The following is a 24,678-nucleotide window of genomic DNA, read 5'->3' as shown; positions in this document are numbered from 1 at the left end:
ATCCACAGTGAGAGAAGCTTCTGCCAGAAAGAAATTTTTTAAAAAAGAAGATAATATTTAGGAAACTAGGTGAAGAAAAAATGTTGTACTTGATTGGCTGACAGCAGCAGAATGAGTTAAAAGTTTAACTTATTTGTGTGTGAAATTGAAGGTGGAGAGTAACAATGACATACCAACCCTGATTGGTCCAGGGTCAACCCTAGTTAACTGTTAACTCTGGTGGGTGGTATGTGTACTTTAACACACAACTGTGTTACATGTGATGTTATAGGAAAGCGTGTTATATAGAGAAAATATGTTGCTTAAGTGGGACATCTAACATCTGTTCAGTTTCAAGATTTATCGGTGCTTCTCCGCCTAGTCCTAGGGGTACACCCAGCCAATCTCGTTTTCAGGAAAACCACTATAAATATGCATGAGACAGATTTGTATACCAAGGAGGCAGTGAATGAAAATGTATTTCATGCATATTCATTATGGATATCCTGAAAACCAGAGAGGCTGAGTGTGCCCCAACACTGGCTTAAGAACCATTGATTTAAATAGATGATACTTAGTTAAGGGAACTATGTAGCACCAACCAGGGGTGTAGCCAGACACCAAATTTTGGGTGGGCCTGGGCCCAAGATGGGTGGGCAGAAGAACTCCGCCTTGTCCCACAAGTTATTTGGGAGGGGCCAAAAAAAACAACAAGGCAAACGATCTGTAAACTCCAAGATGAAAAGACAAAAAAGCAGATCAGTAGAAACATTTTATTAAATGACAACCAAATATTCAAATCAGCCCGACACTGGCCGTGTTTCACCCAACAGGGCTGCGTCAGGGGCTACACAATGTTCCTTTAAAGTCGAGGTTAATATATATATTGATGTAAAGAATGTACAGAAGTCTGAAATCATAAATCTTCAAAAATGTGGTAAAAAACCAGCATAACCGAATGATCATAAAAGGTAGTGATGTGAATACCGTCCTACACCCTCGCAACTCTCTTTTTTTGTCTTTCAGCATTTCCACAAGTTATTTGGTCTCACCCTCTCTCGCCTGCATGCCATAGGGTCTCTGAAACATCCCCCCCCCCCCCCGCATACCTTTTAAATAGCAGATTTTCACTGGCAGCAACTAATACACACTGCTCATGTTGGCCCCACAGCCTTCCCTCTGATGCAACTTCCTGTTTCCGTAGAGGCGGGAATACATCACAGGGAAGGCTGTGGGGCCGGTGCGAGCAGTAGGTATTAGTCGTTGCTCACTGCAGGCGAAGATCTGCTATTTACAAGGTAAGCAGGCGGGAGTTTTATGTTGGGAGTTCTCAGCTGGTGGGGCTTCGGGATCCCTGCCAGCCGCATCATAGGTGTGCTGCTACTGTGAGGGCCTGAGCCCAAAGTTGTTGGACCTGGACCCACCCTTGGCTATGCCACTGGCACCAGCTGTGTCAAAAGAATCTTAAAGAAAAAAGTTAACAGTCCATAATATCATTCCTTGTTAAAGAAATACAGACCAGACTTCTCACTGAAACTTTATCTTTCATATTTTCATCTTACTGAAGAGTGGTTGATGCCTGCACCTGAGTACTGACCTTTGTAATGACGTTCACAGCTTGTGCTGTTCTCAAGGTTGTAATACCCGAGGGGGGGGCTGCCTGCAGTATCTTTACCTCATGGTAGTACATAAGTACATATAAGTAATGCCACATTGGGAAAAGATCAAGGGTCCATGAGCCCAGCATCCTGTCCACGACAGCGGCCAATCCAGGCCAAGAGCACCTGGCAAGCTTCCCAAACGTACAAACATTCTATACAATCAAGCCATTGTGACATCACTAATGAGGTTGGCTCTTATTGGTGGAATGAGCCACTATGACATCACAATAGGTTAAATCACTGCTCTATGTAATAAAAGTGAGCCAAGTAGAGGACATAAGTACATAAGTAATGCCACACTGGGAAAAGACCAAGGGTCCATGAGCCCAGCATCCTGTCCACGACAGCGGCCAATCCAGGCCAAGGGCACCTGGCGAGCTTCCCAAACGTACAAACATTCTATACGTTATTCCTGCAATTGTGGATTTTTCCCAAGTCCATTATAAGTACAACACTGGATTAGTCAAAACGACCTAAGATTTCTACCTCAACAGAACTTGCAAAATATGCTGCGTTCTTTTTCAAGAGGCTCTGGTGCAAAAAAAAAAAAAAAGTGCATTTGATTATTCAGTCCAAAAATGCCTGAAAATATACACAGAAGAGGGAACTGCAGGGCTGCTGGTGATTTCCCTGTTGCTGTGTAGATTGAATTTCTCTCTTTATGCTCAGAAATACAGCAGCAGCGCTGGGTAATACGGTGCATCACCAAAAAAAAAAGTGTCTTCTGTTCACTGGCATTCCTGTTCTCTCTCTCTCCCCCTCCCGCTCCCCTTGGGACCATTTCTTTCTCTGAAGCTCTGAGAAGCTCAGAAGGGTTGAATACCGAGGGCTGTGCTGAGTTTGCAACAGTGACTCGGCAGCGGCAAATCTTACTTCAAAGGAACCAAGGAGTCCAGGCTGCCTCTCAGCTCCCAAACGATCGGGAAGGACCTGGAGACTGCCACATCTTCAGGGGGAGGGGAAAAAAAACCCACATTTCTGGATCTACGAGACATAGTAATGGACCGAGAGCTTTTGCAGAGGACCTTGGAATGGGGTGACTTCACTGGGGTGTCTTCCACAGCTCGGGTTGCAATTGGACTTTGGAGAAGAGGGAGCCCAGGCTTTTGAGAACTATCTCCAAGCAACAACCAGTAAAGAGGAAGATACTTCTGCCCTTAGCATTTAGCCCTGGATGTATTCCTGCTGTTTCTGAAGCTTGGGGCTTTTTCTCTTTTGCCAGGAAGGGCAAATACCATTTAAAATCCACCCCACCTAGGCACCGTCGGTTTCCCCCTTTGGATACTGGAAATGGAGGATGAGATTGGGAAATCTGTGGACAACCAGATGGAAAAATATATGTAATTGGTTTTCTATGCTCATGTGTGTTTCCTATTTGTTTTGGTCTTTATCCTGCTCTCTTTCTCCTCCTTTTTCCTCAGCCCCTTTTCCTTCCCCATATTATTTTTATTATTTTTTTATTTTTTCTCTAGCTGTTTCCCTTGTTATCAATTCTTAGCCGATGTTAAGTCATCTGCGTGGGTTAAGTTTCTTTATTTTTTTTTTTCCCCCAGAGTTACAATAATGGGGAAATCGGAAAGTCAGATGGATATAGTCGAAAAATCCACCAAATCTGGGAAGAAATCCTGGAGTTTTGCTGAGATTGGGCTGTCCGTCTTGCTCCTCTTGATGGCTTGTGCAGTCGTGACCTTGGTGATCCTTTACACAAACGAGAGAGGTAAGGAAACTTCCCTCCTGTGTCCAGATCGTAAAACTTCTGGCCTCCGCCACCCATTTCCCCACCCGCTCGAGATAACGTGGTAGCGGGCGATGCACTAACCACGTTCCTTCAGTGAGATTTTGCTATAGCGGACGATGCACTAAACCGTGTTCCTCCAGTAGGATTTTGCATTTCAAGAAACCCACTTTTTGCAGTACTTTTGTCTCCGTCTGTAGAATGTCAGATGTTTTGTTATTTCAGGTTTAATAGCAGGGGTGGAGCATTCCAACTTTGTTAGAGCTTAAGAAAATAAAATAATACAGTGCCGTGAAGAAGATGCTGTCCGGAAAATTGGGAAACAAGGCACCCTTTATATTCCACTAATGTTACAATTTTACCTTTCAAATATATATAATCCCAATAGATACCACTGGTAAATAGTCAAACAAATAAAAAACAAAAAAGCAGGGTTTTAACAAATCAAGAAAGACATGAGAAAGAGTCAATATTAAACAAATAAAGCAAAGTTAGCAATTAATAATTAGTGAGATAGGAGCGATTCTCAGAGTAATAACTCACCCAAAAGGAGTGCCACCCTAAGGTCAAAAGCACTTCCTAGAGGGTGGGTAAGTTTCTCAATCACCGAAAATCTCAAATTTCAAAACCATTTCACTCAGCAACATAAACAGTAACTGATGTTGTAATTTGTGCTGGGTTTGGCACCACAGTTGATTATGGGAGCACTGGTGGGCTGACGATCAGAAGCAAACACAGGCGCTAGAGGCTGTTAACGCCATACTAGCACCTGCGTTTGCTACCGCCCCATGATCAGAGTCCCTGAGCGCGTGAAACAATGCGCTTGCAGGCTCTGAACACAACTAGCATACAAATGCATGCAAAACAGGGCTCAGCTCAAGTAACATACAAATGCATGCTAAACATATTCATCACCAATGATCAGCGACCAGCACGCCAAAGATTGGCACGCTGGACGTGGCAAACCCTACGCCAGCTTGGAGATGACATTAAGGTTTGCAGACCATTGGGGAGGAATGGTGAGCCCTGTCCAGCATGCATTTGCATGCTAGCAGGCCCCCATTCCCCCCAATGCAACAGCAGCCCCCCTGCAGAAACCCCGACCCAACCCCCTCCAGCAACAGGGGGCTGGAGGTCCGATGGACCTCCAGTCCCCCTGATCCCCCCGACACAGGTTTGGGGGGGGCCTGGAGATCTGGTGGGTCACCAACCCCTCCTAACCCCAGCAGCATCCCCTCAGATGTCCCTGGAGGCCCAGTGGGCCACAGATCAATCTCCCCCACCTGGTGGTCTAGAGGCCCTTCCTCACCCCCTACCTTTGGTTGGAGGAGGATGGCCTCCCTCCACTTCCATTGGGGCCATCTCGAAAATAGTGGCGCCCAGCCCTACCCAGTGCATCCTGGGATGCATTGGGCGGGGCTTCATGCCATATAAGGGAGAAACTCTAGGAAGTGTCTTTGACCTTAGGGTGGCACTCCGCTTGAGTGAGTTATTACTCTGAGAATTTCTCCTATCTCACTAATTATTAATTGCTAACATTACTTTATTTGTTTAATATCACCTCTTTCTCAAGTCCTTCTTGATTTGTTAAAACCCTGGTTTGTTGTATTACAATTTTACCTTTAGCATATTTCTTACTACAAGCAGGTTCTGATTTACAGATTAGCCATTTTTTAAGTCTGAACTGCTTAGACTATGGTTGTTGGTTGCTGCCCCCAAGAAGCTCCACCCTTGGTATTTGCCTTGGTTGCCTAAGTGGTGAACCAGCCCCGCCTGCATCTCTCTATATTCCCCACCTGCTGCCACTGCAGCTTCACCATGGGAGTCCCTTGTGATGATAAGGCTCTGAACAACTGCCTTGTTTGCTGCCAGCACTGAAGGGGAGGTGGGGGGAGTTCATCTACATTTTGGACCAAGTTCACTAAGCTTTTTCTACAGACACAGAACAGGAGAAAAATCTTATAACAAAACTCTGGCACTGTACTAAACAGTGCTAGAAAAATACCGCCACAACAGCGCAGCAAAGGAACTCCCAAAGGAACCTCCGGGCCCCCTAGATCCTCTGTGCCTTTGGGCACTGCCCGGTTGCCCAAATAGTCAGCCCACCCCTGCCCCTAAATGTGCAGAAAGTGCAAAGCTTACCACACTTTTGTAAAAGGGCCACCTATCATTTTTCTTTTAATTCATCTTTTCATTATTATTATTATTAGCATTTTTATAGCGCTACCAGACGCAGGCAGCACTGAACACCTGACACAGAGAGACAGTCCCTGCTTAATAGAGCTTACAATCTAAATAATACATACTAACCAGGGGCGTAGCTACGTGGGGCCACGGGGGCATGGTCCCCCATAGATTTGAAGCTGGCCCCCCTCCTGCCACCAACCCTCCCCTGCCGCCGTTGGGTACCTTTGCTAGCGGCGGTCCTCAACCCCCGCCAGCCGAAGTCATCTTCTCCGGCGCGGCCGCATTGCTGGACTTCAGACTCACAGAAACAGAAGCCTGCCCTTGCAGATCAGCAACGCGGTTGCGCCAGAGAAGAGGACTTCGGCTGCCGGGGGTTGGGGACCCCTGCCAGCAAAGGTACCCGATGGTGGGGGAGGGTTGGCGGCAGCGGGAAGAGGGGGTCGAAAGGGTTGGCGCCAGGGGGGGTCAAAGGTGGTGGTGGTGGCGGCGGGGGGGATCAAAAATGGCGGCAGGAGTTAGAAATGGCGGGGAGGTCGGCAGCACTAGGGGGGGCTAAAATGTGCCCCCTCACCTCGGGCTCTGGACCCCCCTCCTGCCGGTCTGGCTACGCCCCTGATACTAACCACTTAGATATTATGAAAAATTCAGGTAGCTGCTTAATACATAGAAACAGAGAAACAAGATAACGGTGAAATGACCCATCCAGTCTGCCAATCCACTATCTCCTCCTCTCTCTAAGAGAATTCACAATGCTTGTCTCAAGCTTCCTTGTATTTTGTTTTTCACTGCCCCAAGCACAGATATTTATAACCAGCTGTAAAAAAAAAAATTGAAAATGGTTCTTTACTGACTCCATAGTTTTGCTGTAAACCAGTTAAATAAGTAGAAATACAGTAGAAAGTTATAGGTGACACATTTTTATTGGATTAACTTAATACATGTGATCTAAAGAAGGGTTGTAAAACTCTGCTATGTCAGGATGCATTGGAAACAATTTACTTTTTGGGTCAATGGGAAGGGATATGAAAGAAGATTTGCATATCTTTCCATATTAAATTATATCTAATTTTGTTTCACTTTATTTAAAAGAAATCATTTCCTGACATTGGTGTTAGTTTATCTGGGGGTTTTTTTGGGGGGGAGGGGATCTTAGTGGCTGGTGCTGGGAAGGGAAGAAGGGAGTAGATCAAATGAAAAGGAAAGTAATCAGGGGATAGAGAGAAAGGGAGGGAAAGGAGGGCAGGATCTCAAGAAGGAGGAATGGAGTGTAACGGAGAAATGCAGAAGCAGAGGAAGGAGGGGATCCAGGATCAGGGGAGGGTGGAAGGGATGATCCCCTCATACACTACAGCCCTTCCAATCCCCTCACCTATGCCCCAGAGTACTTTCAATCCACTCAGTTGCTCTCTCCATACCCTGCCCCAACCCTTCTGATCCTCTCACTGACTCCCCAAGTTCTCTTCTAACCCTCTTACCCTTTACCACCTCAGATCCACCTGATATACTCTCACTCATTCTTTAGTCCCCCCGCCACATCCCCTCATTATCCCTTGTAACCCCTCCAGTTTTCTCAGTCTCTTCCCTCGCTCACTCTCTTGCCTATTTTACCCACAGCCTTTCAGATCTGATCTCTCTCTTACCCTCCTACTTGCTCCTCCCTCTTACCTCATGCTCCAACCTGATTGTTAGGAGTGGAGGAGCAGTGGATTATGAACTGGAGAAGCAAGTTCAAATCCCATTTTCTCTTCTTTCTGATCTTGGGCAAGTCACTTAGGGCCCCTTTTACTAAGCCGTGTGGGCGCCTACATGCACCCAAATGGAGTTACCGCCCAGCTACCACGCGGCTCTTGCGGTAATTTCATTTTTGGCGCGTGTCCGCTATGTGCGTCTGAAAAATATTTTTTATTTTCTGTCTCATGTAGTGGCCACGCGCCAAGTGGCATCTGACGTGCATAGGTCATTACCGCCCAAATTCTTTACAGCTGGGTCTATGGCTGGCGATAAGGTCTCTGATCCAAAATGGACGCACAGCAATTTTGATTTTTGCCGTGCGTCCATTTTCGGCAAAAAATAAAAGCGCCTTTTTTACAGGCACGCTGAAAAATGATTCTGCGCGCACCCCCAAAACCCGCGCCTACACTATCGCAGGCCATTTTTCAGCGCGCCTTTGTCAAAGGACCCCTTAAAGCTCCATTGCCTTAAGTACAGACTTACAGGTCAATATTCAGCTGGCAGCAGCGAGCGTGTTTTTTAAAATTTAATCATGGACTATCATCAATTAAATTAGAGTCGGATATTCAATGCCAGGCCATGTTTGGGCACCGGCTTTAAATATCGGGATCTCTGGCGGGCATGGCTGATATTTGGAGCCTGAATCCACATACTTAACTGAGCAAAGACAGGACTACTTTTATGCAGTCACTCATCTTGCTCCCTTTAAAGGGCCTTCAGCCAGCAAGCACTAAGGTTACCAATTGGATCCACATTAACCTGACAGGGTTGATCCAGTCCTGGGTTTCCCCCGTGGCATGTAAGGACATGAAGTCTTTGCTTTTCTTAGAGAATACAACGGGGAAATTAGAATTAGAAGTCCTTGCTTGCAATGGGGGAAATCCAGGACTGGATCAGCCCTGTTAGGTGAATGTGGATCCAGTTCACAACCCTACCCAGCACTAGCCACCATTCAAGGCAGATAACTTGGGGGGGGGGGGGGGCCGACTCGAGTGCTGGCAGAAGTTCCAGAAATAAGACTGTAAATTTTAGTGCGGTAATTGAGCAGCGCTGCGAGCTACCTGGTTACCACTGGCTAAGTGCAGGAGCCCTTACCGCCACCTCAATGTGTGGTAGACAGTGCTCTTCCTCACATGTCATGCGGTAGGAGCAATCTTACTGCATGGCCATGGCTATTTTCAAGAAACAACAAAAAGAACGGAAGATAACCAAGATAGACCAGATACAAACTTAGACCAGATACAAACTTCTTTTCGTTGGTTTAGTTTTTACGGGAGACTTGGACATTCTTTTCGTTGGTTTGGTTTTTACGGGAGACTTGGACCTTCTTTTCGTTGGTTTGACATGGCTCTTTTCAGCCTTTTTTTATCCACTGTGGTAAAAAGAGTCGCAGCTCACAACAAAAACAGCCCCCGACGCTAACGCAGGGCCCTCTTTTTACCACAGCTTGAGAAAAGGACCCCTTAGTAATGAAAGGTCTCCTGCAGGCCAAACTAAGAGGCTTGGAAACCCAGAAAGAGTCCAAGGGCTGTATATTTGACACCCATGGTCTAAAGAGAAAATTAATAAACACAGAGCTGAGAAAAGTGGCACGGTTGACCTGCGGTCCCAAAGATGTGTTTTGCTACAATCAGAAAACGCTCAGTGCTTTCTGAGTCTCTGGGTCATAGAAACAGAGAAAAATGTAGGCAGATAAATACCATACGACTTATCTATTCTGCCCATCTATGCCGTTTACTCTTCTTATCACTCTGTTAGAGATCCTATTTACGTCTCCCAAGCTTTCTTGAATTCAGATTCTGCTTTTGATTCCAACACTTTCACCAGGAGGCTGTTCCACGAATTCACCACCCTTTCCGTGAAGAAGTATTTCCTCAAGTTACTTCTGAGTCTGTCCCTTTTCACCTTCATCCTATGCCCCCTCGTTCCAGAGCTTCCTTTCAATTGAAAGAGACTCGCCCTCCTGTGCATTTATGCCACGTAGGTATTTAAATGTCTCTATCATATCTCCCCTCTCCCGCCTTTCTTTCAAAGTATACAAATTGAGATATTTAAGTCTGTCCCCATACGCTTTATGACGAAGACCACTGACCATTTTAGTAGCCGCCCTCTGGACCGACTCCATCCTGTTTACATCTTTTGGAAGGTGCGGTCTCCAGAAATGTACACAATATTCTAAATGAGGTCTTATCAGAGTCTTATATAGGGGCATCGTCACCTCCTTTTTTTCTACTGGCCATTCCTCTCCCTATGTACCCAAGCAACCCAAGCCATTGCTTTTTCTACCTGTTTGGCCACCTTAAAATCATCACATATGATCACACCCCACTCCTCTTTCGTGCGCAAAAGTTCTTCACCTCCTAAACTGTACCGTTCCCTTGGGTTTTTGCAGCCCAAATGCATGACCCTGCATTTTTTAGCATTAAATCTTAGCTGCCAAATTCCAGACCATTCCTGTAGCTTCGCTAAGTGCTTCCTCGTGTTATCAACACCATCAGGGTGTCTACCCTATTGCAGATTTTGGTATCATCCACAAAGATACAACCTTTACCAGACATCCCTTCAGCAACATCACTTGCAAAAACGTTAAAAAGAACTGGTCCAAGAACTGAACCTTGTGGCATAGCACTGGTAACATCCTTTTCCTTAGAATTAGCTCCATTTACCACTACCTTCTGTCATCTTCCATTCAATGAGTTCCTAACCCAGTCAGTCACTTTAGGGCCCATACTGAGGGCACTCAGCTTATTTATTAGTTCTCTATGTGGGACCGTGTTAAAGGCTTTGCTAAAATCTAAATACATCACATGACTTGAAGCAGTTCAAAGAAAAGCGACCAGCATGGTATGAGGTTTGCATAGCAAGATGTATGAGGAAAGACTTGATGACCTGAACTTGTATACCCTGGAGGAAAGGAGAAACAGAGGTGATATGATACAGACATTCAGATATTTGAAAAGTATTAATCCCCAAACAAACCTTTTCCAGAGACAAGAATATGTTAGAACTAGAGGACATGAATTGAGGTTGAAAGGGAGCAGATTCAGGAATAACGTGAGGAAGTATTTTGTCACTGAGAGGATGGTAGATACCTGGAATGCCCTCCTGCGGGAGGTAGTGGAGATGAAAACAGTAATGGAATTCAAAAATGCATGGGATAAACACAAAGGAATCCTGTATAGAAGGAATGGATCCAAAGAAGTTTAGCTGAGATTAGGTGTCAACATGGGTAATTGGGAAGCAAAGCCAGTGCTGGGCAGACTTCTACAGTCTGTCCTCTGATCATGGCTGATTCGATTGGGATGGGTTGGAGTGGAGCTTTTCAGTTGCTTCGATGACAACTTCAAAAGTTTTAGAACAAGGACTGTCCCAGGCAGACTTCTATGGTCTAAGCCCTGAAAATAGAAAGGACAAATCAAGATCAGGTATACATATAAGTATCACATCATACCTCATGTAATGAGTTTATCTTGCTGGGCATACTGGATGGACTGTACAGGTCTTTATCTGCCGTCATCTATTATGTTACTATGTTAAAACAGTGACTGCCAGGAACAGGAGCAAGCGATGAGTCTTCTGGGTTCTGTCCCTTGCAGTATGTCGGGCTTCTTCAGTCTCTTTAAACAACTTATATTATATAGCAGTGTCTTGGTTTGCACCACAATGCTGGATAATTAACATAAGGCTGCCAACTGGCTCCACATTTGCAGGACAGGGTTGATTCAGCCTGGGTTTGCCCCAGTGAATGCTGGGACTTGTAGTCTTGCTGATCTTAGGGCATGCAATGGGGAAATCAGAACTACAAGTCCCTGTATGCAGTATGGTAAACCCAGACTGGATCAATCCTGTCTTTTTGTTTTTGTTTTGTTACATTTGTACCCCGCGCTTTCCCACTCATGGCAGGCTCAATGCGGCTTACATGGGGCAATGGAGGGTTAAGTGACTTGCCCAGAGTCACAAGGAGCTGCCTGTGCCTGAAGTGGGAATCAAACTCAGTTCCTCAGTTCCCCAGGACCAAAGTCCACCACCCTAACCACTAGGCCACTCCTCCACTCCACTCTTGCGAATCTGGATCCAGTTTGCAGCCTTAAATTAACACTAATAATGGCCATCCACCCTCTCTCTTTCAAGATTCAGTCTTTCAGTGTCCCTGGTAGTACACACGTGGTCATTCACCCTCAAGGTGGCTGCATGGATTGTTTTGGTGTTAGAGCAGTGGATTTGATATGCCACTTTTCTGTGGTACAACCAAAGTGGCTTACATTTATTATATGCAGGTACTTCTGTGTCCCTAGTGGGCTGAAAATCTTTTTTTGTACCTGGGGCAATGGAGGGTTAAATGACTTGCCCAGGATAATAAGGAGCTGCAGTGGGAACTGAATGTGGTTCCCCTGGTTTGCAGGCTACTGCACTAACCATTCGGCTACTCCTCCATTCCCGTGTTGCAGTAACCTATGGGGACTCCTGATTGCCTGGAAGGAGCATTTTTGATGATGTTCTAAAGTGGATATTTAGATGTTTTAGGTCCATAAATAATGCACAGATAGCAAGTAGTTTCAGAAGAAAGGAGTGTGAGAGAGAAAGGAGCTGTCATAGGAGGAGCAACTTCTTCTCAGACAGGGTAGTGGAGCCTCAGAGCAGCCTCTAAATGAAGATGGTGGAGGCAGGGCCAGTGTTAGACATACATTTTGAAGGGGTTCCAAAGCCTTGCAGTAGGCTGTGCTTTTTTCAGTTTTGAGTGGGCATGGGGGGTCCAGGGCAATTACCCTATTTGTACTACTATAACACTGGCCCTGAATGGAGGTCAAAAGAAAGATCATGAAATTCTAGAGAGGAGGGGATCCTCAGCCGTGGGCAACAGAGATCAAACAGGGTCTGTTGTATCAGAAAAGAATGTGGAGCCACTTTTAGCAGTAGGAAAAGGGGGCGACATTCCTAGGCCCAGCTCAACAGGGGGCCTATAAATAAAAGCAGTCCTAAACAACAACTACTACTTAACATTTCTAAAGCGCTACTAGGTTTACGCAGCGCTGTACAGTTTAACAACGAAGGACAGTCCCTGCTCAAAGGAGCTTGCAATCTAAAGGACGAAATGTCAAGTTGGGGCAGTCTAGATATCCTGGATGGAGGTATAATGGTTATGTGCCGAAGGCGACGTTGAAGAGGTGGGCTTTGAGTAAGGATTTGAAGATGGGCAGGGAGGGGGCTTGGCGTATGGGCTCAGGGAGTTTATTCCAGGCATAGGGTGAGGCGAGGCAGAAAGGGCGGAGCCTGGAGTTGGCAGTGGTGGAGAAGGGTACTGAGAGGAGGGATTTGGCCTGTGAGCGGAGGTGACGGTAGGAATGTAAACGCAGGGCCCACTCCAGTTCAATATCTTCCTTCTCACTCTTCTCCTCCTCTGCTGCAGCAGCATAGAGGCGCAGACTAAACCACTATCAGTCTATGCCACTGATGGCTCTTTGATCCTGCCCCTTTCTGACATCACTTCCTGCTTCTAAGGAGCAGGACTCTGTATCTTCATGACACTTTAATTTAATCCCATTAAGCAAGGTAAATTGCACTACTGGACCAGGGGAAGGTGCTACTGGACTGGAAGGGGATGTCCTGGGCCAGGGAAGGCCCATCCACAAAGGTTTGCTCATGGCTCCATGGGTGGTTAATGTAGCCCTCAAAGGAAGAGAGAATGGGCAGGCTCAATTGGCCATGTGGTCTTTGTCTGCCTTAACATTTTATCCTTTCTTCTGTAGTCTTACTAATTGGAGCAGCCCTTGAACAAATGATACTCAAATACATTAATGAGCTCAGAGAATCCGAAGCACTAGGAGCATTTTTGGAAGGGAACAAAACACTGTAGAATGTGAACGCTTGAGTGACTCTTTGCAGGCTGCAGAGTTAATTGCCAGGCTGCCGTCCTCTGCCATAGCCCGCTGCTCCCCAACAGGCAACACAAAAATTCAGTTTCAGGCAGGCTGAGATGTTGCTTTACTAGTTTACACAGAGAAAAAGAAAGTCTGGAGGGAGGAGGTTAGGAATAAAAGGAAGGGGAGATTTTGTGTTCATTTAAATGTCCCACTCAGTCTCAAAATTAAACTGAATAGCAATCAGAGAAAGTTATGCTAAGATGACCAATCCTAAGGTGACCAGCTGTTTTACAGCATCTGGGCAGACTGGTGGGTCCTTATCTGCCCAAATCTACTATTTTACTGTGTTCTAATTTTAGGAGAGCAGCTGTTTATATATAAGTAAAGTGCCTGAGTAGCTTCATGTCTGGGGATATATATATATAATTTTTTTTTTTCACATTTGTACCCCACACTTTCCCACTCATGGTAAGCTCAGTGTTGCTTAGGTACTTATTTGTACCTGGGGCAATGGAGGGTTAATTGACTTGCCCAGAGTCACAAGGAGCTGCCTGTGCCTGAAGTGGGAATTGAACTCAGTTCCTCAGTTTCCCAGTACCAAAGTCCACCACCCTAACCACTAGGCCACTCCTCCACTGTTGCTACTATTTGAGATTCTACATGGAATGTTGCTATTCCACTAGCAACATTCCATGTAGAAGTCGGCCCTTGCAGATCACCAATGTGGCCGCGCAGGCTTCTGCTTCTGTGAGTCTGACGTCAGACTCACAGAAACAGAAGCCTGCGCAGCCTTCTACATGGAATGTTGCTAGTGGAATAGCAACATTCCAAGTAGAATCTCCAATAGTATCTATTTTATTTTTGTTACATTTGTACCCTGCGCTTTCCCACTCATGGCAGGCTCAATGCGGCAATGGAGGGTTAAGTGACTTGCCCAGAGTCATAAGGAGCTGCCTTTGCCTGAAGTGGGAATCAAACTCAGTTCCCCAGGATCAGAGTCCACCACCCTAACCACTAGGCCACTCTAGCCACAGAGATGCCAAGTTACCCAGTTCCAGACTGCAGATTTTTGTCTACCCTATCTTGGTGCATTATGGCACTTGCAGCACTTAATTCAGTGGTTAAGATCAGGCACTACAAATCCCACACCGATTTGGGATGTAAACTCAAAACCAGGACTGGCCAAAAACCTCCAGACCGGAACTGGGTAACTCGGCATCTCTGGAAGCCAGACCTGGTTTTACCCACTGCAGGTAGAGAAAAGTTCTGTTTTTCTACAGAAGCCATCAAGAAATGAACGCTCCGTCTCCCAAAGCTAATAGGTTACTGAGTTCTAGGAAAGGGACTTTTTTTGGCCTGCGTATCCTGAAAACCTGACTGGCAAGGGGTTGCGTGGGTGAAATACTACTACTACTACTTAACATTTCTAACGCGCTACAAGGGTTACACAGCGTTGTACAATTTAACATAGAAGGACAGTCCTTGCTCGGGGAGCTTACAATCTAAAGGACAAATGTACAGTCAATCAAATAGGGGCAGTCAAATTGTGGCAGTCTAGATTTCCTGAATAGGTATAAAGGTTAGGTGCCAAAAGGTGGGCTTAGAGCAAGGATTTGAAGATGGGCAGGGAGGGGGCTTGGCGTAAGGGCTCAGGAAGTTTATTCCAAGCATAGGGTGAGGCGAGGCAGAAAGGGCGGAACCCGGAGTTGGCGATGGTGGAGAAGGGTACTGAGAGGAGGGATTCGATGTCCTTCTGGACTGCTCCCCCTCCCATCCCTACACTTTAACATTATAAGAATTCCTCTGGGTTCCTGGAAACTCGGTTGCTGTAACCTGTGAGAAGGTCTGAGAGCAGTGCTAGAATGAGAAAATGTTTTATTCATTATCAGAAAAGCTTAGACAACTTGTGAAAAAAAGCAAATGGAGTTGGGTGGTTTTCTGCTTTACACACTGGAGAGTTATTGCATTTCAAGCCTCTTTTATTGATATTGCATCTGCTTGCAAATATCCATTTGCAAAATTGACTTGGCAGAATAACTGTGGTGGATCAACATTTGTGAATAGCTTCTTCAGTTTGCTAGTAAATGTGAATCACGTCCCTTCATAGTGACGTTCTCCATTAAGCTCCACTTGCCTGGACATTTGATCCCGCAGGTTCGGTTTCAGTCGAATGATTTATTAACAAATATAGGTGTGGTTCCCATGTTAGTCTACTTTTAGAGATAATAAATGGAAATAAAACAAAAGAACATTAAATGATATCTTTTTTATTGGACTAGCGATATATTTTTTTGACTAGCTTTCTTGAGGTCAGAAATAAGTAAATGATGATACAATCACAACAACAATGACTTTATGGTCAGAATACTGAAAGGAAATTTTAAGACAATCCAGAAACCTAAGATCTTTGAAGTTAAAATGATGACATATTTTGACACTCAGCAGACAACACTTAAAGATCTGGGTTTCTTCTCCCATGATAACGCATAAAATTATACTGCTTTGTTACCCTCTCTGATCACCCACCCATCTCTCAGTTTCTCACTCCCCACTCCCTACCCTACCTTGGAATTCTTTTACGTTTCACTTATATATTACTACTACTACTACTACTATTTAGCATTTCTGTAGCGCTACAAGGCGTACGCAGCGCTGCACAAACATAGAAGAAAGACAGTCCCTGCTCAAAGAGCTTACAATCTAATAGGCAAAAAATAAATAAAGTAAGCAAATCAAATCAATTAATGTGAACGGGAAGGAAGAGAGGAGGGTAGGTGGAGGCGAGTGGTTACAAGTGGTTACGAGTCAAAAGCAATGTTAAAGAGGTGGGCTTTCAGTCTAGATTTAAAGGTGGCCAAGGATGGAGCAAGACGTAGGGGCTCAGGAAGTTTATTCCAGGCATAGGGTGCAGCGAGACAGAAGGCGCGAAGTCTGGAGTTGGCAGTAGTGGAGAAGGGAACAGATAAGAAGTATTCTGATATTTGTCATCTTTTGCTCATTTTTGACCCAAAGATGGCGATAGCCTTCAAAAGCTAGTAAAAAAAATGTTTTGTTGTCCCATAAAAAAACGTATCTTCTTTTTTTTTTGTTTTATTTCCACTTATTACCTTAACAAAAATAGAACTGCACTTTAAGGAAAACTATTTTTTTTTCTCGTGTTTTAACTTGACACACAGGTTCACGTTATACATTACCTGATTTATTTCTTTCAGGGCAATATTCAAGCTCCACGGTTGGTGTTTCTTTTAAACACAGGTTGCAGAGTTTGAAGTTATATGAGGATACTCAGCACTGGATATGTGGATATCAGCTTTTTTCTGTGTCCTAAGTTATCTAGACAGGGTGCAGGTGTTGAATACATTGCCAGCCTCTGGCTAAATCTCAATTCCACCTGAAGGGCACTGACCGGATAGCACCAGGCAGTCTATAATGATTTTCAGTGGAGGAACTGGTCACGTCCTGACCTTGACATCTCAATTCCTCCCTCACTATCATATGTAAAATGGGATGTCACATGTCTTAGTATCAGATCAAATACATGCTGTTCTGTATGGCAGATTGCAAAAAGTGTAGTTATTATAGGTTACCATGGTAACATAGCATCCTAATAGTATGGACGTTGTCCAACTTCCACTAACCTGCCAGGGATGAATCAGTTGGCTTTTCTTTTCGGGTGGGGGGGGAGGTTATAGTCTGCTGGTACTAACCCGGCTACCCTGTAGGCTGCATTGTCTCCACATTGAAACCCACATGTTATACAAGTTTTCATTCCTCATCTTCTCCTTGGGTGATGATGGCATAGTCTCGAAGATGGCTATGGATAGATGCCATCTCCATATGGTATGAGATGCAGATCCTGACAAAGAGCAGGATGTTCATGAGGCAGCACAGAGGGCTCCAAATGGCTTAGATGACTCACCATTTGTGCTTCTGGAAATAAATTATAGAATATTAACAGATGGGTTGTAGACCTCCAACTAGGCACTCCCTGACTACTGAGGCCCTTCAAGTCTACATGTCCTGTATCTGGCGAAAAGCATTCATACATGCAGTATCTTTGTGCTTCACTACTTTCTTGAATCTGATGGAGGCACGCTCAGTTTTTAAGTTATGCTGTTTGGTCTTTTTAATCTTCATGGTCAAGCACCGCAGTATATGGTAAATTTTATTTCCATACTTTTTTTTAAATAAACTTTTATTGGTGACATCAACAATTGCGCCATTCCAGTCTTATCACAATGAACATAACATTTTCACAACCATCATGTAACTTTTGTCTCACATCGTCACACCTTTTGTTATTTCTCCCCCCTTCCCTTAAGCTAATCCCTCTCCCTCCCCTCCTCCCCCTGCCCTTCCCCACCCCCCACCCACCCTCCCTTCCTCCCAGGTAGTGCTCTGATAGTATGTTTATGCCTATCCATTAAGTACTCTACTCCGTGCTAAGGGTGTTAGAGTATCCAGGAAAGGCTGCCAACACTGAAAGAACTTGTCTCCCCTCGGGGATGCTAAATCAGGTAAATCTTTTCGCTCCATAGCGCATAAGGAGAGCATGTAGGCCCGCCACAACTGGATCGAGGGTCCTTCCTCCTTTTATTTCCATACTTAATAAGAATTACATCGGCAACTCTAGACATTATTTGATACTCCAGTTCCCTTCACCTCAATGTACAATTTACAAGATGAAATTCTCCTTAACAGTTTCTTATCAAGCAGCAAAACGTTGGAACTTGTTTGCCAATGAATATACGTTAACCCCCGGATTCTATATAGCACGACTTAAGTTGCATGTGCAAATTCAGTTGTATTCTGGATTTGTGCATGCAACTTCATTAGTTAATAAGCCAATCAGAGCCAATAATTACCACTTAACAAGCAATTATTGACACTAATTGGTGTTAATTAGAACTGTCTAAGCACATTCTGTGACATGATGCACATAAATTCTAAGTCACGTAGTTGAAAATGGGACATGGCCATGGGTTTGGAATGGATGGGTCGTAGGCATTTCTAAATTCTATCCGTGTTGTTATAGAATACACCCAGTTCGCACCTAATTTAGGTGTCAGCATTCGCACCAAGTTTTACTTGGCTTAACTGCCCGTGACTATATATAGTCAATGGATGGCCACTCGGCTTATACTGTAAACCATGCAGAAATTTAGGGGTACTTCGTTTTGATGCCGATTTTTTAAAATTGATATATAGAATCTAGTCCTAGGAGTCTAATTATATGATTTTTCAAAAACTGTTAAGAACGCAGCTATGCCACAAGTTTGCATTATGCTGAACTGTGATAGCTACCGTATTTTTCGGACTATAAGACGCACCGGACCATAAGACGCACCTAGGTTTTAGAGGAGGGAAATAGGAAAAAAAAAATTCAGACTATAAGATGCACTTTTTCCCTCCTCTAAAACCTAGGTGCTCCGGTGCGTCTTGTCCGAATCCCTCCCTCCAAGTTCGGGATCGCCCTCCCTAGGGTTATCTCCCCTCCCCCTGGCCCTGTCACCACCTCTCCCCTTACTCACGCGATCTTCCCTGGTGGTCTAGTGACGTCGGGGCAGGAAAGAGCCCCCTCTTTCCTGCCCAGCGCGCTGCTCTGCATCCTCCTGTATGCTGCCTGTGATGACGGTCTCGGCGAGATTCAAAATGGCCGCTGAGAATTGAAGTCTCGGCGGCCATTTTGAATCTCGCCGAGACCGTCATCACAGGCAGCATACAGGAGGATGCAGAGCAGCGCGCTGGGCAGGAAAGAGGGGGCTCTTTCCTGCCCCGACGTCACTAGACCACCAGGGAAGATCGCGTGAGTAAGGGGAGAGGTGGTGACAGGGCCGGGGGGAGGGAAGGTAACCCTAGGGAGGGCGATCCCGAACTCGGAGGGAGGGCGGGTGGCCTGCTAAATCTCTACCTTCGGACTATAAGACGCACCCCCCATTTTCCTCCCAAATTTTGGGGGAAAAAGTGCGTCTTATAGTCCGAAAAATACGGTATATGGCTTCGATTATGTGAGTTTTAGGGTTTGATCTATTCTTTGTAAACTATAGAACGTATGTTATGAGTTTAATTGTTTGATCTTTTGAAAGCTGTTAGAAGTTTGCCTCATATATTATGTATGCTCTAGGGTTTGCCCTACTCTTTATAAGCCGCACTGAACTAAATTTTGGGTATGTGTGGCCTAATTGTAATGTAATGTAATTGTAATGTAATTACAATTACTAAGTGCTAATTGTAATGTAATGTAATTGTAATGTAATGTAGTTGATAACTGTTGGATTATTTGTAGTAAATAATTAGCAGATTTTAGTACACACAGCTTCAGCTTTAGAAATGTTAATTTCTTTCTTCATCTCTCTCTCATTCACCCCTGAATAATTCACTGCTGAGTCACTTTAAAGTTGAAGTAACAAAACATCTGTTTACTCACAGTTTGTAGTTAGATTATAATCAGACAGGCTTATATATACATATTACTATACATTTGTCTTATCAGCTCCTTCCATGTGCTTAGATGGTAATGGATGCTCACACCACCATAGATCCTCTCAGGTTAGGAGAGATCATGAGCTCCATGTGCTCCATGTGCTGCATGTGCTGTGTCTAACCCCCACAGGAAGTTGCATAGCTGTGTGACCTCTCTAAGTATTTCACATCAGAGGTCACAGAGTAATCACAGAGAAATAATAGGTGACAGGCAATGCATGTAAAATACAATTACATTCCAACAAACCCCTTCTCATGCATAACTGTCATGCAATTATTTATTCATACAAAGTCCAAGCTTTATACGCAGATTCACAAAATGTTCTCTGGGTAACGGTTTGGTCATGATGTCAGCTGTCATCTCACTGGTGTGACAATAGTGTAGACTGATGACCCCTTCTTTCGCCAACTCTCGCACGTTGTGGTATTTCGTTGCGATGTGCTTGGTGCGTGACTGAACCTTGTCATTCTGTGACAGTCGGATGCAGCTCTGATTATCTTCCATTATCTGGATTGGTCTCTGTTCAGCTATTCCGAAATCCAGCAAAAGTTTTTCAATCCACATCAGTTCTCTGCACGCTTCCGATACGGCCACATATTCAGCTTCTGTAGAAGACAAACTCACAATACTTTGTTTATGACTGGCCCATGAAATTTGTACATTTCCATACATAAACACATATCCACTTGTGGATTTATAATCAGAATGATCCCCTGCCCAATCTGAATCACAGTAACATATTAGTTTTGGATTACTATTGGCTGAAATCTTTAATTTACAATCAATGGTACCCTTTAAATACCTTACCATCCTTTTAACTGCAGTCCAATCTGATTTGGTAGGTGAGCTGACCCTTCTGCTCAAAATTCCTACTGCATTTGCTATATCAGCCCTGTATGTGGTAGCTAGATATAAAAGCTTACCTATGGCTGATCTATATTGGATGTTATCTGGTAAAGGTTCTCTTACTGTTTCATCCTTCAGAAAATCAGTGATCATGGGAGTGTTTACAACTTGGGCATCTTGCATACCTAAACTTTCAATAAGCTCATTTATTTTCTGCTTCTGGCTTAGAAGATAAGAACCATCATTTTGTTTCTCAATTTCTATACCAAGATAGTATGACACATTACCAAGTTCTTTTATCTCAACATTTAGGTTTAAACACTTTACAATGTCCTTGTACTCTTGCTCACTTTTGCTTGCAATGAGCAGATCATCAACAAAAGCTAAAATGTATGCATATTGTCCATTTGTGCACCTAGTGTACAAGCATTTATCTGCTTCACCTTGCTTAAATCCTAAATTTGTCAATATTTCATGCAATTTTTCATTCCAACATTTTGCACTTTGCTTTAATCCATAAAGACCTTTGTTTAATTTACACACTAGCTGTCTTTGTTTTGTATTTATGAAACCTGTTGGCTGTTCCATGTACAAGTCTTCAGTTATATCTCCGTGAAGAAATGCTGTTTTCACATCAATGTGTTTGACTTGCATGCCTTTTGAGACTGCAATGCTCAGAAGTGTTCTGATTGTCGTGTGTTTCACTACAGGTGCAAACACTTCATCAAAATCTTCTCCATATTTTTGAAGATATCCCTTTGCCACTAATCTGGCTTTATACCTTTCCACTTTTCCTTGTGCATTCCTTTTTAACTTGAATACCCATTTGCATCCTATAGCTTTCTTGCCAGGAGGTAATTTTGTAAGAATCCAAGTATTATTTTTATCCAATGCATCAATTTCTTCTTGTGCAGCTTTATGCCATTCAGCAGCTTCTTCTGCTGGCATTTTCTCAATCTCATCCCATGTTAAGGGCTCTTGAGCTTCTGCTGACTTTGTTAGGTAAGACAGTCTTGGGGGTGGAACACCTTTGTTTTCCCTGGATGAGCGTCTGACAACAGGTTGGTCTGACCTTTCCGCATCCTCTAAATCTGAGAGTTCTTCTCCAATTGATTCCCCTTCTCCAACTGTACTGTCTTCTTCAATGATTCTTTCTGTGTCTGCTTCCTCTGCCTGTTCCTCGTTAGATACAGGTGAGTTGCTTTCAGACATCTGCCTTGGTATGGCATTTATATACACTGGCATGTCTATTATGGTTCTAGTTTCATATTCTGGATGATAAGGCTCATCTGGGATAATCCAGCCTTTATCAACCCTTTTGTTTTCATCAAAATATGTAACATGTCTTATGCCAACAATGCCAGTTTTCAGATTCAAAATTCTATATCCTTTGTGTCCTGGAGCATAGCCAACTAAAATGCCCCTTTCTGTTGTGGAATCCAGCTTATGCCTTCTTTGCTTTGGTACATGAGCATATGCTGTACTTCCAAATGTTCTTATGTGTGACAGGTTTGGCTTCCTACCATGCCATGTCTCATGTGGTGTGCGCTCAGCGCCTTTAGTTGGCATTCTGTTTTGTAGGTACACTGCTGTGAGAATGGCTTCCCCCCATAGTCTTTTAGGGAGATTGCTATCTGACAGCATACATCTGGTCATTTCCACAAGTGACCTAAATTTTCTCTCTGCAACAGAATTTTGCTCTGGTGTATAAGCTACTGTTGTGATATGCTGAATGCCTTCTTGTTCTAGAAATGTGCGCATGCTTTGTGAAGTGAACTCACCACCATTGTCGGTCTGAAGAACCTTTGGTTTTCTTTCAAATTTATTGCTCACCATGGCTACGTATTTCTTCAGCATGTCTGTGACTTGACTTTTTTCTTTCAGCAAATAGGCCACACAGTATCTAGAGAAATCATCCAAGAATATTAGCACAAATCTGTTATTTCCCAATGATGGGATATTAAACGGTCCACATAAGTCACTGTGTATTAAGTCCAGCACTTTATTACTCCTATTTCCTGTGTATGCAGGAAATGAGGGTCTCACACCTTTTTGAGTAACACAGTCTATGCATTTCTCCATTTTACCAGCATCTGCACTTATCTGAATGCCGGTGGCCAGTTGCTTACTGTAAAGATCCTGGATCACCTTAGAATCACGATGTCCCAGGCGGCGATGCCAGATTTCCAGACTACATTTACCATCATTCTTCCTTACTTGCGCCATATGTGAGGCTTCACCTGAAATGCTCAGTTTATAAACATCATTATGCATAAAAGCTTCAGCATACACTTCATCATTTTTAGAGATTGTGCACTTACTGTTTTCAAAATGAATCGCAAATCCCTTCTTATCTAATGTAGATACACTAAGCATATTACAAACTGCTTGGGGAATATACAAGACATCACTTACAGGAATTTCTTTAACTTCATTAGACACTTTGCATTTTAAGAATCCAATACCTTTTGCTTGGATCTTAGCAGTCCCTGCGTTTGCAGTTTTAAGAATACCTTCCTCTGGACACATTTCCTGAAAGAAATCTTTACAATTGGTTAAATGGCATGTGCTCCCCGAATCCAAAATCCAAGTACTTTCATTTGAATTATTATTTACCATAGTCAAAGATTTTTCTGCCATTAGAAAACCCTTGTGTTTATCTTTGTCCTTCATACATTTCCTGGTTTGAAAATTCTTTAGTTCCATTGGCTTAGGTGAGCTAGAGGGAGTGTTTTGTGTTTCCTTACACCATTTAGATACATGTCCCTCCTTTCCACATGAGTAGCAAATCAGCTTGCCCTTGGGTGGAGTTTTCCCATAGCTCCGCCTTCCTCTGTTCTTTGCCAAGAAATTTGTTTCATTTCTCTCTGACTTGCTTTGAGAACACATCTCCTCAGAATCATTTATTATGCATTCCTGCCTTAGTTTTGATGTTGCCTGTTCAAAAGATTGCCCTTCAATGGCCTCATTTACAGACCTAAAAACATCAAACTTCTTTGATAGTGAGGTAAAAAGAAATGCTCTTTTCAATGCATCACACATGGGAATTCCAGAAAGTTCTAGCTTTTGAAATGAAGACATAAGATGCATAATGTGATCATTACATTTACTTTTATCCCTTAATTTGGTTTCATTCAACTCTGCTAGCCAAATTGGTTGCTGCTTTGCATATGTAGTTGCATACATAGTTCTCAGTTTATATAAAATGTCCTTTGGTGTATCTTTTCCCTCCACTAATATGGCTTGTTTCTCTGAGAGAGCTTCCAAAAGCATGCACTTCACATAATAGTTTGCATTGTCCCATTCAGCCATATTTTCAGCTGTTCTGTCTTGATCTAAGCATATATTTAATCTTTTTGCTCGAAGGAGACATATGAATCTTAGTTCCCACTGCTGATAATTAAACTCAGTTAATCTAGGCACCTTGAGAGAATAGAAAAATGGTGAATTTCTTCCCTCAGCCATTTTCTTAGCCTTCTGTCTGCTGTGTGGGGGGAGAGAGAGATAGACTGAATCTTTCCTTTAAAACTTAAGAGAAAAATGTGGCCTTTTTTTCTGCCTGGTAATATTTCTCTTCTTTTTCAATTCCTGAGCCCTGGGCCCATAACCCTTTTGTTGGATTATTTGTAGTAAATAATTAGCAGATTTTAGTACACACAGCTTCAGCTTTAGAAATGTTAATTTCTTTCTTCATCTCTCTCTCATTCACCCCTGAATAATTCACTGCTGAGTCACTTTAAAGTTGAAGTAACAAAACATCTGTTTACTCACAGTTTGTAGTTAGATTATAATCAGACAGGCTTATATATACATATTACTATACATTTGTCTTATCAGCTCCTTCCATGTGCTTAGATGGTAATGGATGCTCACACCACCATAGATCCTCTCAGGTTAGGAGAGATCATGAGCTCCATGTGCTCCATGTGCTGCATGTGCTGTGTCTAACCCCCACAGGAAGTTGCATAGCTGTGTGACCTCTCTAAGTATTTCACATCAGAGGTCACAGAGTAATCACAGAGAAATAATAGGTGACAGGCAATGCATGTAAAATACAATTACATTCCAACAATAACACCCTCATCCTCCCCGTCTCATCTGCCCGCAACCTCGGAGTCATCTTTGACTCCTCTCTCTCCTTCTCTGCGCATATCCAGCAGATAGCCAAGACCTGTCGCTTCTTCCTCTTTAACA

The 24,678-nt window shown here is 43.7% G+C and overlaps 1 protein-coding gene across 4 annotated transcripts in view; it reads left to right on the top strand.

The window, feature by feature from the left end:
- Window positions 1-24,678, top strand: part of MMEL1 (membrane metalloendopeptidase like 1) — a 172,721-nt gene that overhangs the window by 32,367 nt on the left and 115,676 nt on the right. For 2 of the 4 annotated variants that reach the window (XM_030186090.1, XM_030186086.1), the window contains exons 1-2: window positions 2,476-2,980; window positions 3,194-3,357. In XM_030186090.1, coding sequence (XP_030041950.1) covers window positions 2,931-2,980; window positions 3,194-3,357 — 214 coding nt within the window. In that variant the 5' untranslated portion in view covers window positions 2,476-2,930. Of the gene's footprint in view, window positions 1-2,475; window positions 2,981-3,193; window positions 3,358-24,678 lie in introns of those variants that run through there. The other 2 variants (XM_030186088.1, XM_030186087.1) reach the window with 1 other exon arrangement.

Source organism: Microcaecilia unicolor, chromosome 13 (genome assembly GCF_901765095.1).
Source record: "Microcaecilia unicolor chromosome 13, aMicUni1.1, whole genome shotgun sequence".
NCBI classification, from domain to species: Eukaryota; Metazoa; Chordata; class Amphibia; order Gymnophiona; family Siphonopidae; genus Microcaecilia; species Microcaecilia unicolor.
This window is presented reverse-complemented; position numbering and strand designations above follow the sequence as displayed.